General features: G+C 38.8%; 1 protein-coding gene across 1 annotated transcript in view; it reads right to left on the bottom strand.

Moving 5' to 3' along the window:
- Window positions 1-409: 409 nt before the first annotated feature.
- UBE2N (ubiquitin conjugating enzyme E2 N) overlaps window positions 410-15772 on the bottom strand; it is a 35333-nt gene continuing 19970 nt past the window's right edge. Inside the window, exons 2-4 of the mRNA XM_027107185.1 lie at window positions 3340-3586; window positions 3006-3146; window positions 410-2154 (exon numbers count right to left, since the gene is read on the bottom strand). Of these exons, the coding sequence (XP_026962986.1) occupies window positions 2114-2154; window positions 3006-3146; window positions 3340-3586 (429 nt within the window). The 3' untranslated portion in view covers window positions 410-2113. The remainder of the gene's footprint in view (window positions 2155-3005; window positions 3147-3339; window positions 3587-15772) is intronic.

The following is a 15772-nucleotide window of genomic DNA, read 5'->3' on the forward strand; positions in this document are numbered from 1 at the left end:
AAAACAGTGAATTATTTCATTTCTGTATTTCTAGAACTCAAAAACTCAGAGGCCTATTTTAGATACATTTTGTAGAGCAACAGATTTAAATCTGGAATTTTATAACTTGTAAATCACTATGTAATACTAGCTATCATCATGAGTAGTGCCATCTGCAATAAATAAAGCTGATCTCTATTTAACTGCTTGAAGTGTTCACTCATTTTGGCCCCAGAATGAGATTCAGTTTCCTTACTGGCAAGACAACTAAACAGCTCAAGAATTGTTATAAATGACAACTGCTCTTAAGTCTTTAAATTTACAATATTAGGGTTATGAACAATTTTATTCTGAGTTAAACTAGCATTTGTTTCCAAGCAATGCATTTATTTGGAAGGATATCAGTTACCAGTCATCAAAAACTTTTGTATGTTGAAAATGTAATTTTAATAGATAATTCTTCATCTTACATAGGAGCACAATAAAATACACCACATTCTGAAAAAACTCCAGAAGTTACGAGAATAAGAGGGGGGAAAATTCAGATGGGCTACAATATCCATTACCTTAAACTGCAAGAGACAAAGGTTCCAACCCACAGGTTAACATTTACATACTTATGACTGACTACATTTATGTCTTAAAAATAACAAGAATCAGGAATTAGATATGGAAGGGTGGGAAAGAACAGTTTTGTGGGGGAGGAACTCTGTCAATGCAGAAAAAAGAGTTGATTATCAAATTAAAGAATAAAAGGAGCTCCCGTAGCAAATATTAGAGGGATGACAGTAAGAATCATTAATTGAGGATATGATGCCCTCTAAGGGAGAAACCTTTCTGATGACACTTATGCAAGCTGGCTGCTTGAGATTTGCTCAGCAGGTCTGTAAGAAAGACTCATAAATGGCCTGAGCAAACCCCAAGTGATTATCAGATTGGTGTTTCCTAATAACACACACCAGTGGTCACACATGAAGTTCTGAGACAAGAACTAAGAGCAAAGTCATAATGCAAATGCCAGACACAAATGTGGCACATGTGAAAGTCCCACATAAAGCCAGTCACAAGTGTGGCTGTGCTGTGACTCTCTCTCCTCTACAGTAATTTTCAAACATTGTGGCAAGACACCAATGATCATCTAACTAATCAGACAACACAAACACATTTATTTCAAATTTCTAGGAGGTAAAAAATGTCACATACTGATGCTTTAGGCATGCTCAGGGCCAGCGTATAAATACTCCATTCAGTGATATATCTTAACACAAATTTTGCATTAGTGAAAAGAAACTGGCAAAATCCTCCTCTCGCCATTCAATTTGTCAGACGTTGAAGACCAAAAGAGAATGTTCCATCAGTTTTAATTTTTAAATACGATTGTCACATTGGGAAAAATGAAATAAACACAGTAAAATAAACTGTACAAAGGCAAAGTAGAATAACAAAAAATATTTTACTAAAACATAAGATTTACAGAAGTTTCCAGACAAGCCATACAAAATGGTCACAAGCTTTTTCTTGAAGGGAGGATTCTACACTTGACAGCAAAGTCACAATGTTATTAGTGAGGGCTGTGATGTTTGTTTAATGTTCCCATTTTGGTTCAAACAATCAAGCTTGTCCATCTACAGTGTCTAAATAAAGTTAGACTTGGCTAGAGAGCATATTCTAAAGAACTGGTTAGCTGCTTTTAACCAATGCAATCAGATCACCATAAAAAGGGGGAAAGGAGCCCATAAAATTAAAATAAAACTACCTTCCCCCCACCACCAAAAAAATAATAATAATAAAGAAAAACACCCACACCCCTGCAGCTAACCCTGACAACTACCTTCATTCACAGTGCTTTATACTCAAACCATGATGGGGAAATGAATAAAAGCAGAGAAGGGCCACTGCTTTTAAACGTTTCGCAACAATCCAGATGACACTTCTAGCCTCTGCTCATGCTTTACAACAGTGAATCAGGACAAGACATAGATTTGCTAATGTGCATTTAATCACCAAAGGACTGAAGATGTCTGGGGCTTTTATTCTGTAATGTTTCTAAGACTGTGTCCATTAAATGCAAACAAAAAAGGAAGAAGTCTTGGCAGAACAAGAGAAGTGATGCACACTTGATGATCGGATCGATTTAAATATTATTCATGGCATATAGCCTAGTCCATGCTCTAGCTGCAGACAAAAACAAACACGCAATTATTACTTTACTTACTTCAATATGTTCCTTTCCAAACTCTATAAAAAGTAAACAAACAGTATTAAGTTAATTATGGAAACAGCATGCTGTAATCCCTTAAATTCATGCCATTTTCTATAATCTGGATCAGAGCAGAAAGATTGTCTATGTGTCTAATTACCAAAACACTACAATAGAATTTTAAAGTTCTACAAAATTCAACAGGATGAAAAGAGCTGTCTTCTTTTGTCTCCTTCATTTCTAGACATATAATCCTCCTCATTAATTATGTTAAAATCTGTAGCAAGAAGCTTACTGATTTCAAACTCCCTAACTAAAAACTGACACATAGTTTAGTTTAATCAAACAGATTGCAAAAAGGAAGCTTAAAGGTCTTCCATTATCTTTAAGTACTGCTAGATGAATGGCAGGCACTCAGGTATTTGTTAAATCATGTGTAGTTATGCAAGAGTCCAAGATCTCCCAATTACAGTTCCTCTTTAAATTTGGGAGTCATGTAGCAGGCTATAAGATGGCGTTTGAACATCTTTTGTTAAGAGGTTATTTACATACTATAAGAAAGATCTGATTTTTTTCCTTTTAATGTATTTTTTCTTTTTCTTGTTAAGACTCTAAATGATGTTTTTAAGACGGTGGTACAGGGGAATTCCCTGGCGGTCTAGTGGTTAGGACTCGGTGCTCTCACTGCCCAGGAGACCTTAGGCCCAGGAACTAAGATCTGGCAAGCTGAGCACAGTGCAGCCCCCGCCCAACCCACCCCCCCCAAAAAAGGTACAGGTTGTTTTTTAAAGTGGAAGTGGAGTGAAGGAGAATGAACATTAAATACCTGTTTCTATGGCTTGGGCTTCGTTGCTCTTCCACTGCTCCGCTACATCATTTGCTAATGGATCATCTGGATTGGGAGCACTTAACAAAGCCTGGATCGATAGCAGAACTGTGCGGATCTGCAGTGCTGGGGACCACTTATCTACGAAGGCAACAGGCCCAGAATGACCAAGCATGAAAAAAACAGCCACAGAACTGCTGCATTTCCCTCCTACAGAGTTCTGTGGTCTTTATATTATATAAGGTAAGATTACAATATTCAGATTCTCAAAAGGGAATGCTTAAGAGAAAAAGGAGAAATCTTAATAGCATATAATGATAAAGATAACACTTACCTTTCAAAATATCTAAACATATTCTTCCCAACTTGTCTACATTAGGATGATAAATTTTGGTCATGAAACGTACTTTAGGGGCTGCCATTGGGTATTCTTCTGGAAGGAATAGTTCAAGTTTAAAAGTCCCTCCCTCAAAGGGGGAATCCTGAGGGCCAGCAATGACCACATGAAAATAACGGGCGTTGCTCTCATCTGGTTCTGCTTTAATGCCGGGAACTGGCTCTGCCAGCAAACGCTGGGTTTCCTACAACAGAAAAACATAACACATCTGTGAAACAAATATCATTTTGCTAAACATCAAAATAAAAGTTAGAAAATTTATCTCTTGGAATTGGACATAAAAGAACCTCTCCAATCTCCTAAATAGTTTTTATTTAGCTTAATAAAATGCAAAGTTCAAAGGAAAAAACATAAATAATCACAATCAGCTGAAAGCAACTGCAAGCAAATACTGATGATATCATATACAATTCCAGCTACAAATGTCTACAAATACGTTGAGAATAAAATTAGACTAATGAAACTGATCTTATACTCAAGGAAAAGAAAAAAAAACACTAGAATTACTACATAGGTAAAGTAACTTGCTCTGTTTAAACTTTACCAAAACCAAGCTGTTTAAAAAGTAAAATTAGTTTTTAAAGCCATTGAAAAATCTCCCCTCTGAAAAATATAATGGAACAAAATAAGTACAAGTGCCTAGGCATTTAAACAGGGCTAGAGAAATATACACAACCACGCTGATTAGTCTCTAAAATTGACAACGACTCAAATGGACCCTTCCTGCTCCCTCAGCAATCATATCATTAGTTCTCTTTTCCATCTTTCTCCCTCTCTCCTAAATAACTGTAATATCCTTCCTCCTCTCTGTTCAAACCTCCAATATCTCCATCCACATCCTCACTTTTGGCTGGTAACTCTGCTTTGTATTTCATAAGAAAATAGAAACCTCCTTAAGTTCCCACTGTAGCATTTGTATACCAACCCGCATGTGTGTGCCCATGTGCTCTGCACCTTTTCTCCTGTTACTAAGGATGTAATGGCTGTCACTGGCTAAAACCAACCTCTCCTCTAGATCTTATCTCCTTCTCACCTACTCAAGGACATTGCTCTAGCATCGCTTTCCTCTCTTGAATCATCAGTTTCCCCTCTTTATTGGATCTTTCCCCAAACTGTACAAACTTACTGTAATTTCTCGCCCAAAAAAGGAGAAAATGACCCTTGACCTGACTCTCCCCCACCAGCTACTGCCCCATTGCTTTGCTCCTCTTTGAAAGTTATCTATACTTGGATATCTCCAATTTCTCTCCTCCCCTCCTATCTTGAACACAACTCTCCAATCAGGCTCTAGCCACCAACCTGCTTGTTGAGGTCATCAGTGATTCCCACATGGTAAAATCAAATGGCTAAAGCTTAATCTTCATCTTAATTGACTTAAACACAATGTCTTACCCAGCTGGTCTGCCCTCTCCTTGGTCTGCAAGGCTTCATCCAGCTTCTTGCAGCTGGCTCTCTTCCTACTTGTACACTCTCCTGGCTCTCTTCCTACTTGTATGGCAGCAGCTCCTTGCAGTTTCTTCCCACCTCCCCAATACTCCAATATTGACGTGCGCCAGGGCTCTGTCCTAGGTCTTCTACTCTGCCTACACACTTCCAGAGTGATCTCATCCAGTCCAATGAATTTAAATACTCAATCCACTCCATATATGCTGAAGCCCCAAAAGCATATCCTGCACAGATATCTCCCTGAATCATGCCTCTCCTATCCATAACTGTCTGCTCAACAGCTGCTCTTAAATGTCTAATACGCATCCCAAATGTAGCATGACCTTTCCCCACCCTCAACCTGCTCCTCCTCAAAGCCTTCCTCGAGTCAGTTAACCAGAAATCCATCCTTCCAACTGATCCACCTTTTCCTTCATACCCCACCCATCTAACCTGATCAGCAAATTTTGTTGGCTTGAACTTTGAAATCTACCCGGAATTGGACAGAAGTCTCATCACTCCACTGCTACACTTCTGATCCAAGCCACCATCAGCTCTCACCTGGCAGACTTCAACAGCCAACTAACTTGTTCTACCTGCTTCTGACCCTCAACCCCCATCTGTATTCCACAGAACTTTTAAAAATCAAAGTCCTTATAATGCCCCCCAAAAGAAGCTTTACGTGATCCCCTCATTCCACCTATCTCTTAGCCATCTTCAGCTATGCTTCTGCCACCCTATCCCCCCATCTCATCTGCTTTGTTCCAGCCAGACTAGCTTCTATGTAGTTCTTCAACCTGCGAGGCATACTCCTCCCTCAGGTACTTTGTGCTCACTTTTCTTCCCCCAACTTTCTGTAGAGCTCACCCACCCAGTTCCCAAGATCTCCATTCAAATGTGTTTTCTCTCAGTGAAGCCTCCATAATTGAATCTGCAAACCCCACTCCACCCTATCCCACACCCTCCCCCTCTATCCTTGCTCCCCCCGCCCCACCAACTGTATCTCCAGGGCCTCTGAACATACTACATCTCACTTGTTTTGTTTGGAATGTAAGTAACACAGAAGGGGAGATTTGTGTTTATTTATTGCTATATCCTCAGCATTTGGAACAGTGCCTGGCACCATAGATGTTCAGTAAATATCTTACTGATTTATGAATCTATCTAATGTTACAAAGAACGAGGAATAAACAATCAGAAATTTCATCTTTAACATTAATGTTATTCAAAGCAGGATGAGCACATCACAAGAAGAAAAAGAATCCACTCAGGGGCTTCCCTGGCGGCGCAGTGGTTGAGAGTCCACCTCCCGATGCAGGGGACACGGGTTCATGCCCCGGTCCGGGAAGATCCCACATGCCGCGGAGCAGCTGGGCCTGTGAGCCATGGCTGCTGAGCCTGCACATCCGGAGCCTGTGCTCCGCAACGGGAGAGGCCACAACAGTGGGAGGCCCGCGTACAGCAAAAAAAAAAAAAAAAAAAAAATCCACTCAGGTGTGGGAAGAAGTAATCTAATTTATATTTATAAATTATTTAGCCAGAAAAATGTTAATATTCAATATACAAACTGACAATAATAGTACATGTAGTTTTATATATTAGTAATGTATTTTCAACACTTCGAATACGTATGTGTAGTCAAAAACATTTAGAACACTGCAGTATCTAAACATTTAGGTATGAAAATCAATGAATGAGAATATTGTATTCACACTGCCTTCATTTAAGAAAAATTATACACCTTACACTACTTCACTCTACAGCCTGCAGTGCATATACTAAAAAAAGATTTCTCTGTCAGCACGGTTATATATTGAAATAGTCACAAGATGCAGATACAAAATCAAATCCTTTCCCAAAATGTGTTAAACTCATTTAAAGTAATGCTTTTAGTACTTTAATTCAAGACTAGTTTGTTTTGTTTTGTTTTAATCATGGCAATGCAAGGGCAAATCAAAAACTGAAATGATATACACTACTTTCAGCAAAATATTCTTTAGATTCAAACAAAGTAAAACATTTTTTGGAGCATTAAAAATCTCAAGAGGCAATAAAGAAGCCTCCCATCTTGGGAAGTCCTCCAACATGTAACTAGAACAAAAGAGAAAAAGTAAAGATATCAGGATGAACAGCAGGCGTGAAGGAATGAGAAAAGAAGTGGATGGTAAAATTCCTTGAATTTTGACTCCTCAGCTCCATCCTCCTTTGGTTTTTACCCCAGGTCTTCATATTTTTAGAAAGCCATAAAGAGAGAGACTGGGGGAAAAAAAGAGAAAGCTGGGGTCCAAGAGCCCCAAAACACCGTTCCCTGGTTAAACGAAATAGTAGCTCTATTCAAAGCTATAAAAAGCTTCCAGAAGGGCCTCCAAGATCACATCCCAAAATAGCTTCAAAATCACTCTCTGTAGACATTGTCAGAGGCAGAGAGGGCATTCTCCTCATCTTCAGTTCACCCTCAAAATCAGACAGTCTTTCTAAAGAACGTACATATTAAATATATCATGTGGCCTGATCAAGTATCAGATTTAATCGGAACACATTCTAGAATAAGCTCTTGGGTATCGAAAACTTTTTGAAATAGTTTTTATATGCTCTCAAGTCCTAACGGATTTTGATATAATGAACAGATGCATAATTATTTGACTACACAGCACTGATTTCCCAAACCCACAGCATAAATTACAGGAGGAAAAAAAGAATAAAATCCAAACCAAATGGAACAATTCTCTCCCACAGAAGTTGTCGATTTTTTTCCCTAAAAAGGCAAAAACTGGGTAGGAAATAAAATCCTTCCTGCTACTACTTTCACACATGGTTATAACTGTGAAACACGTTCTAGTTTTATCCTATCCTTTGGTAGAAAGACAGTGAAGTATTCTTCAAGTCTAGAAATAATGGGTTCAAATTACTAGTGCATTGCTTAACTACAGTTTTGAGCACGTAATTTACATTGCTCTGAGCCTCAGCTTCCTCATCTATATAGTTAACATTACCTCTCATGCAGAGGTGCTATGAAGAGCAAATGAGGTAACACTGTAAAAGGACTTGGCAAATGAAGTCACATAAGAGGGCCACAGTCACATTATAACCAACTCAAAAAGAATCTAGGGTAAGAACAAAGCACAGTAACAAGTCTCAAGATTTATTAAATAACAGTGTTTGTTTTTAAAGAAAACAATAACCTGTAGTTGCATTTTGTGATCCTATTTGTTTAAAAGCAATCCTGGGACTGAATCCCAGGTAGAACTTAGGTTAGGCCATGCAGAATAGAAAGTAATGTAGACTAGTTTAGAAAACTGGTTACAAAAAGTAGAAAAGGAAGTACATAAAAGGACAACATGAATTTAAGTGGCAACAAGATTAGGTCGCAAGGAAACTATGTCATCTTACAGAATGCATATAGCAGTTCATGCTACAAATACTTTAAAGGATTTAAATAACATCAAATTGATCTGATTATCAACAGATCTATTGGGACTCAAAGAGCAAATCCCAGAATAACACCACAGTAATGACAACACTTGACATTCAATCAACTAAACTCCATTAACTAGGACTTTTCCTGTTTTTAGGTTCAGTAATAATTTGTGTGCACTATGAAACAATGTAAGGTCTTACAAATTTTAAGGCAATGAATTATGTACAGTAAAATTTTAGATAATAAACCACTCTTAGAAAAAGAGTGGTAATTTTCATGTAGGAAAAGCTGTCCCACTTATTAACTGTATATACCCCCAACACATTATATGTGCAGCAATTAGAGTTTTCCCCATTTAGAATATTCTCTGAAACACAAAACTGCAATTGTGGATCTTTTAGCTCATCTCGCCTAAGATCTGACTCAATAACTCTATCAGGGACTCCCCTGGTGGCGCAGTGGTTAAGAATCTGTGTGCCAATGCAGGGGACACGGGTTCGATAACTGGTCCAGGAGGGTCCTACATGCCGTGTAGCAACTAAGCCCATGCGCCACAACTACTGAGCCTGTGCTCTAGAGTCCTCGAGCCACAACTACTGAGCCCACGTGCTGCAACCACTGAAGCCCATGCACCTACAGCCCGTGCTCCGCAACAAGAGAAGCCACGACAATTAGAAGCCCGTGCACGGCAACCAAGGGTAGCCCCCGCTCGCCGCAACTAGAGAAAGCCCACGCACAGCAGAGAAGACCCAACTCAGCCAAAAATAAATAAATTAAAAAAAAAAAAAAGAGTTCGCATGCTGCAACTAAAGATCCTGCACACAGCAACGAAGATCCCACGTGCTGCAACTGAGACCTGGTGCAGCTAAATAAATAATAAAATAAATTAATTAATTTTTTAAAAGTAATGTGGTAAAAAGAAAAAGGTAAAATTAATTTTAATATTTTATTTAACCCAATATATTCAAAATAGCATTTCAACACGTAGCCAATATAAAAATTATTGATGTATTTTATGATCTTTTTTTATATTGAGTCTTCAAAATTCAGTGCGTAATTTATACTTAGGGCACATATCAATTTGAACTAGACACTTTTCAACTGCAATCTCCACATGGGACTGGTAGCTACCATATAGGACAGTGAAACACAAGACAATCCTGTTATGTGATGATTTTACTTACAGGTCATTAAGAATAATTTAACTTACTTCATATAGTGAGTAAAATTTGGTAGAGAAATTTTAAAGCATCACTATATTCCCCTCAAAAAATTCTTTATGAAAGGTAACGTCAGGGAATTCCTTGGCAGTCCAGTGGTTAGGACTCGGGGCTTTTCACTGCCAAGGGTGCAGGTTTGATCCCTGGTCGGCGAACTAAGATCCTGTAAGCCACACAGCACGGCCAAAAAAAAAAAAAAAGTAATGTCAGACATCTGAATCACTAATGGCGGGAATGTGTATTACTGTTTTTACAGTCACAAGATTGTGTTTGAAAATGATTTGTAGCAATTAAAAAAAAAAACACTGCATGGAGAAAAATTAATTCAAACAAGGCAAGTTCACAATGAAATAAGGGTTAATCGGTGAGAAATAATTTTAATTTTTATGGTTCACACTACCCCCTAGTGGACATAAGACATCATCTACTTATATCAACCCCTTTTCCTTGGCAAATGAAAAATCTGACAATCATATAAGTTAATTATTTTACCCTAATTCACTGTTTTTTAAAATGCTTATCCTAAAGTTAGATGAGAATAATGATTCTAAAGGCACACCCTCCTCCTCCTTTTTCTCCCTCTACTCCCACACACTTAAATCTCATAATTTCTTAGGTGGTACACTCAGAGATGGAAAAATGGAGGTAACTGTTTCAAAGGCTCTGGATACCAAGACATCACTTTGTTGAAAAGCTTTATTTCCAGTCAGACTGATAAGTAACAGTTAGGAAAGTACTCCTGTGTTCCACTTGGAGTAACATCCAATAGATAGGGTGGGATGACTTGGGCAAGAAATCTCTCCATTCTAATTTTTCTCCTCAACCCAAGACCAGATCAATACTTCTGTTAAGTTCAGTGAAAAGGAATGGAGACTTAGGAGCCAGAGAAGAACTTTTCAAAGGCTAAGTATATCCAACCAACTTACTTCTCAGGTCTGAATTTGTCTGGAAGCATCTCCCTATACTTCCAGTTTCCGGCACCTTAGTACCTCCACTCCTCTTACTATAACTAGCACAATAACTTGGTTTACTTGTCAGACCCTATACTATTGGAAGATGGGAACTCCAGCTAGCAAATGGTGGTGGTTAAGTGCTAAATAAAGGCTTCTTCCAGGAGTAAATGCATGCACACTCAGGTCCCACACAGCTGACGAGGATTACTATCCCTGCTGTCAGTTAGTAACTTCTACCCCAGGAACGGCACATACAATTATTCCAATCAGTGACAATGGACAAAAATCTGAAAATCCTACTAACAAACTGTGCATCCAACAAGGAAAACTATTAGGCTGAATTCCTTGTCTTCCTTGTCTACTACCCCCAATTCTTTTGCCCCCTAAACGCATCAGGTTATGTTGCAATCTGTTTCTTTTCCTCCCGCATCACTAGCCTGTAAATTCCATAAGGTCAGGGACTTTATGCAATTATCAAGCAATGTTCCCAGATCAGCAGAGAATCTATAAAAGCTCAAGTAATAAAAAAAAACTAGGTCAAATACCAATTTAAGTGCTTTAAATGTATTACTAACTCATTTAATCCTCAGACCCATTTTACAAATGAGGAAAATGAGGAACTAAGAGTGACCACTTAACAGTATAACCAAAGCTAGCAAGTGACAGAGCCAGGTTTGAAATCCAGGCTATTGGGCTCTACTCACTGTAGCTTCAGAGCCTGTTTTCTTAATCTCAATGGTAAATAGAAAGACAATTAATACAAACAGTAAATATCAAATGTTTGGTAGGACAATAAATAGCACAGAAGTTAAGGAAGGGCTTCATAATCATGAGGAAGTACTTCATGAAAAAGGTAAATTAAGCCATGTCACTAATTTTTTTCTTTTGGGATTGTCAACTGAAGAAGTATATAGTCTTACTAAGATAAATAGGGTAGGGAAAAAAATCTGCTATATTTGATTTAAAAATTGGTATAGACCAATTTTTGCATTCTTTTTTAAATTTTAATAATGGTTATTTTTTATTTATTTGTTTATTTTTGGTTGCGCTGGGTCTTCATTGCTGCGCGTGGGCGTGACCCTAACTATCTGCTATATGGTAAGCCATTCTGTCTCTGATATTACAAAAACCATTATGCTCTGAAATGTTCTGTGACTTTGAAATATGAACTTACTAACAAATGTATTAATTCCTTATTTTGCTCATGGTATTGTGGCATCAACTAACTCTAAGTAAGAGTAAAGTAGAGTCCCTTGCCCCCTCCCACCCCAGGAATTTATTTCAATGTGAGTATAAATATACACAAAAGTCAGAGTTTTTTTTTTAAACATCTTTGTTGGAGTATAATTGATTTACAATGTTGTGTTAGTTTCCGCTGTATAACAAAGTGAGTCAGCTATACGTATACGTATGTCCCCATATCTCCTCCCTCTTGCGTCTCCCTCCCAACCCTCCCTATCCCACCACTCTAGGTGGTCACAAAGCACCTAGCTAATCTCCCCGTGCTATGCAGCTGCTTCCCACTAGCTATCTATTTTACATTTGGTAGTGTATATATGTCAATGCTACTCTCTCATTTCGTCCCAGCTTACCCTTCCCCCTCCCAAAAGTCAGTTTTTGGAAGATGCATTTTAGAATGGGTATCTCAAGGTCTTAGAGTAGGTACAGGTATGAGTTAGGGACACTATATGAACAACAGGACTAGATTGGGGGCATATTTTTTCTTGGTTATTTCTAAAGACACTTTAAAAGTTTTCTGGAAAGACAGAAACTTTACATCTCCATCTTTTTTTCCCTGTTTTTTTGAAAGATTTCTAAATATTGGCATCACAGTTAAAGACAGTATCAACTACTCCTTCATATAGCACTCATGAAATTCTTGGTGGTAAAAATGTCCTTTGAATACCCAGCACTGTAATTAGTAGACTGATAGAAGTTATGTTTCCCCATTTCTCTTGGTTTCTTATTTGATGATGCCATAACACTTCATGGCTTGAAATGACTTTAGCACCAGCTCCAAAACTAAGTCTTTAGTGATTTGAATACTTTAACTGTCCATCTTAATGAATTCTGTGTCTTAGGAATGATATTTTACACCTCTGAATGAAGAGAGGACCTAATAACTTAGTAACACTTCATCAGTGGGATTGCTATTGTGCCAAGGTACTTAAGGCACTGTTAATAAACCCATTTAAAAAAAAAAAACTTGCATATTTAAGATTCTGGTAGGGAGGGTGTAACTTAACAGGTGGGGGAGGGAAAGTCTTCTGAATTCATCCTGAATGGAAACAGGGAAAAATTTTAAATGCCTGTTCCTGTATGGTGAACACTAATTATGAGTGATACATTAGCAAAAACCAGTGAACACGTACTTTTTAAAAAATTCATCTTAAGTTAGAAATGATCTAGATTGTGGGTTTCTTTCTTTCTCAAAGTTTTAACTCATTGTTTGAAGTTGATAATTCATTTTAAGGCCCTTATGTGTGAGTTTAGACAGTTGTCTGTAAATCTATCCACTATTAAGCAACGGTAAAAATTCCCCATTTGTTCATACCTTTCGCTCCTCTTCCTTAGTGCAATGTTCAGGTTGGGAGCTTAAGAAGAATGTGAGGGACTTCTCTGGTGGCGCAGTGGTTAAGAATCGCCTGCCAATGCAGGGGACACGGGTTTGAGCCCTGGTCTGGGAAGATCCACACGCCGCGGAGCAACTAAGCCCATGCGCCACAACTACTGAGCCTGCGCTCTAGAGCCCGTGAGACACAACTACTGAGCCCGCACACCAAGAGCCCATGCTCCACAACAAGAGAAGCCACCAAAATGAGAAGCCTGCACACTGCAACGAAGAGAAGCGCCCACTCACCGCTACTAGAGAAAGCCGGCACGCAGCAATGGAGACCCAACGCAACCAAAAATAAATAAATAAATATTTTAAAAACATAACCACTATATAATTTAAAAAAAAAAAAGAATGCGAAAATTTGAAGTAACTGTTGTAGAAAATAGAAAAACTTATCTGTGGTCACACAGAAGGACTGCCTGGCAGCAGAAGGCAAAATGAGGTTCGTAGTAGACATTCATCATTGCTTTTGGCTACCCAACAGCTAGAACACCCTTTTTTGGGAAGCACACTCCCCAACCTTCATGGATCCTCACCTCCCTCAACAGAAGCTTTAGTCTTATTTCCTAACTCTCTTGCAACCTAGCATGTGAGACCTAGGCTCAGTCAAAAACCTGTGCATCAGAAGCTAAGAAATAAGGATCCATTCTGGAGGGCACAGCAGTAGTTACCTCTAGACAACCAAGTGCAGCCTCCTGTACTTGGCATCAGCAATCACACTGTAGTGTGTGTTGCATGCGATGCCCACAGTGAAGTCCGTGATGTGAGTCCGAGCCTTGTTCCTGACTGCCTCTCTCTTTGGCGCTCCTAAAGACTGTGTTAGATATCTCATAACTCAATAAATACTACTGCGGATTAAAATAGCCAAAGTTGGCTTCCATTTTTTGCTGAAAACAAAGTCTAAGTTAGAAAAGAAAGTGAAGGAAAGGTTAAGAGCTAATAGACTGGGGACTTTCCTGGTGACGCAGTGGTTAAGAATCCGCCTGCCAATGCAGGGGACAAAAGTCCGATCCCTGGTCCAGGAAGATCCCACATGCCGCGAAGCAACTAAGCCCAAGCGCCACAACTACTGAGCCTGCGCTCTAGAGCCCGCCAGCTACAACTATTGAGCCTGCGTACTGCAACTACTGAAGCCTGCGTGCCTAGAGCCCATGCTTCACAAGACAAGCCACCGCAATGAGAAACCCGTGCACCACAATGAAGAGTAGCCCCGCTCGCTGAAACTAGAGAAAGCCTGCGCACGCAACAAAGACCCAACACAGCCAAAACTAAAAATAAAATAAATTAATTTTTTTAAAAAAAGAGCTAATAGACTGCGGGTAAAATGAAGAGGTTAAGAAGCAGCTATCTCTTTGGAATTAAATGGGGTCAAAGGAGGAGAGCAGTGAAGCTGGCTAATTTCTTTATCAAAGAACTTCTACGGGCTTCCCTGGTGGCACAGTGGTTGAGAGTCCGCCTGCCGATGCAGGGGACACGGGTTCGTGCCGCGGTCCGGGAATATCCCACATGCCGCGGAACGTCTAGTCCCGTGAGCCATGGCCGCTGACCCTGCGTGTTCGGAGCCTGTGCTCCGCAACGGGAGAGGCCACAACAGTGAGAGGGCCGTGTACCAAAAAAAAAAACAAAAAAAAAAAAAAAAAAAAAAAAAAAAAAAAAAAGAACTTCTACCTAGTTTAAGAGCCTTTAAAGAGGGAGCTAATTTACGTTAGAGAGCTAACTTCAACTAGGCATCCTCGTGTACCTACTAGGGAAAAAACTTTAGAGCTAGGAATCTGAACTTAATCCCAGTTCTAATTGTGCTAAATTGTTATATAACCCTACAAACTCTTTTACCTCCCCAATCTACTAAAATTTAGTCCCTTGAACATTTCAAAGGTTCTCTCTAGCACCAAACTTGGCTAAACATTTTATCATTGGAATGCGTTAAATCTTACTGCTATATGCTTCCTTCTACTGGACGGTCCCTTTTTGTAATACGCTTTAGCCTTGTAATTACTGTTCAATACTCAGTATTTATTTCATCTTCCCTGTTGAGGGAAGGGATATAAATGAATATACTGTATCCCCAGTATCTATGACAATGCTTAATACCTAAATAAGGAAGAAATCTGTTGCGAATGATACCTGCTTTTTCCCCCAAGTTTATTTCACCTGCTTATTAAAGAAAAATACACATGAAATCAACTTAAAATCGCTCTACTCCTAATAACCAAAATCCGGTTAATATTCCAGTATATTTGTATTTGTTCTGACAAAGACAAAATGCTTAAAAACCGTTTAATGTGTTTACACTTTTTCACTTATTATGTTCCTGCACGGTGCTTTCCTGGTTGCTTTATAGATAATCAATATTCTTTGCAAACCATATGACATAAACAGGCATTTTTCCTGGCCTACCAGCTAGTGGCTACACTTCTACAACTCCTATATATTATTTATTCAATCCTTTTCCTTGATTACTAGTTATTTCAGGTTTCAAATGTGGCAATCACAGCAAAATTTAAGTGCTAAATGCCTAAGGACTCCACTAACAGGAAAGGCCTCTGTTGATATTAACAGACAAGAAGACAGATGGAAGCTCAGCAGTCAAAATTTTCAGTGAGGCAAACAAAAACAAGTTACAGTTGGTCCAGATTTGAATTCTCAATCCATCTGTGTCACTGACATAATTTTGTCCAAAATCCAAACCACCAGAAAGGAAAAATTAAGTTTTTTTCACACTCTGCATGCAACTGTG

This window comes from Aethalodelphis obliquidens, unplaced genomic scaffold (assembly GCF_003676395.1).
Source record: "Aethalodelphis obliquidens isolate GAN/ISIS:26980383/991018 unplaced genomic scaffold, ASM367639v1 scaffold8, whole genome shotgun sequence".
NCBI lineage: Eukaryota > Metazoa > Chordata > Mammalia > Artiodactyla > Delphinidae > Aethalodelphis > Aethalodelphis obliquidens.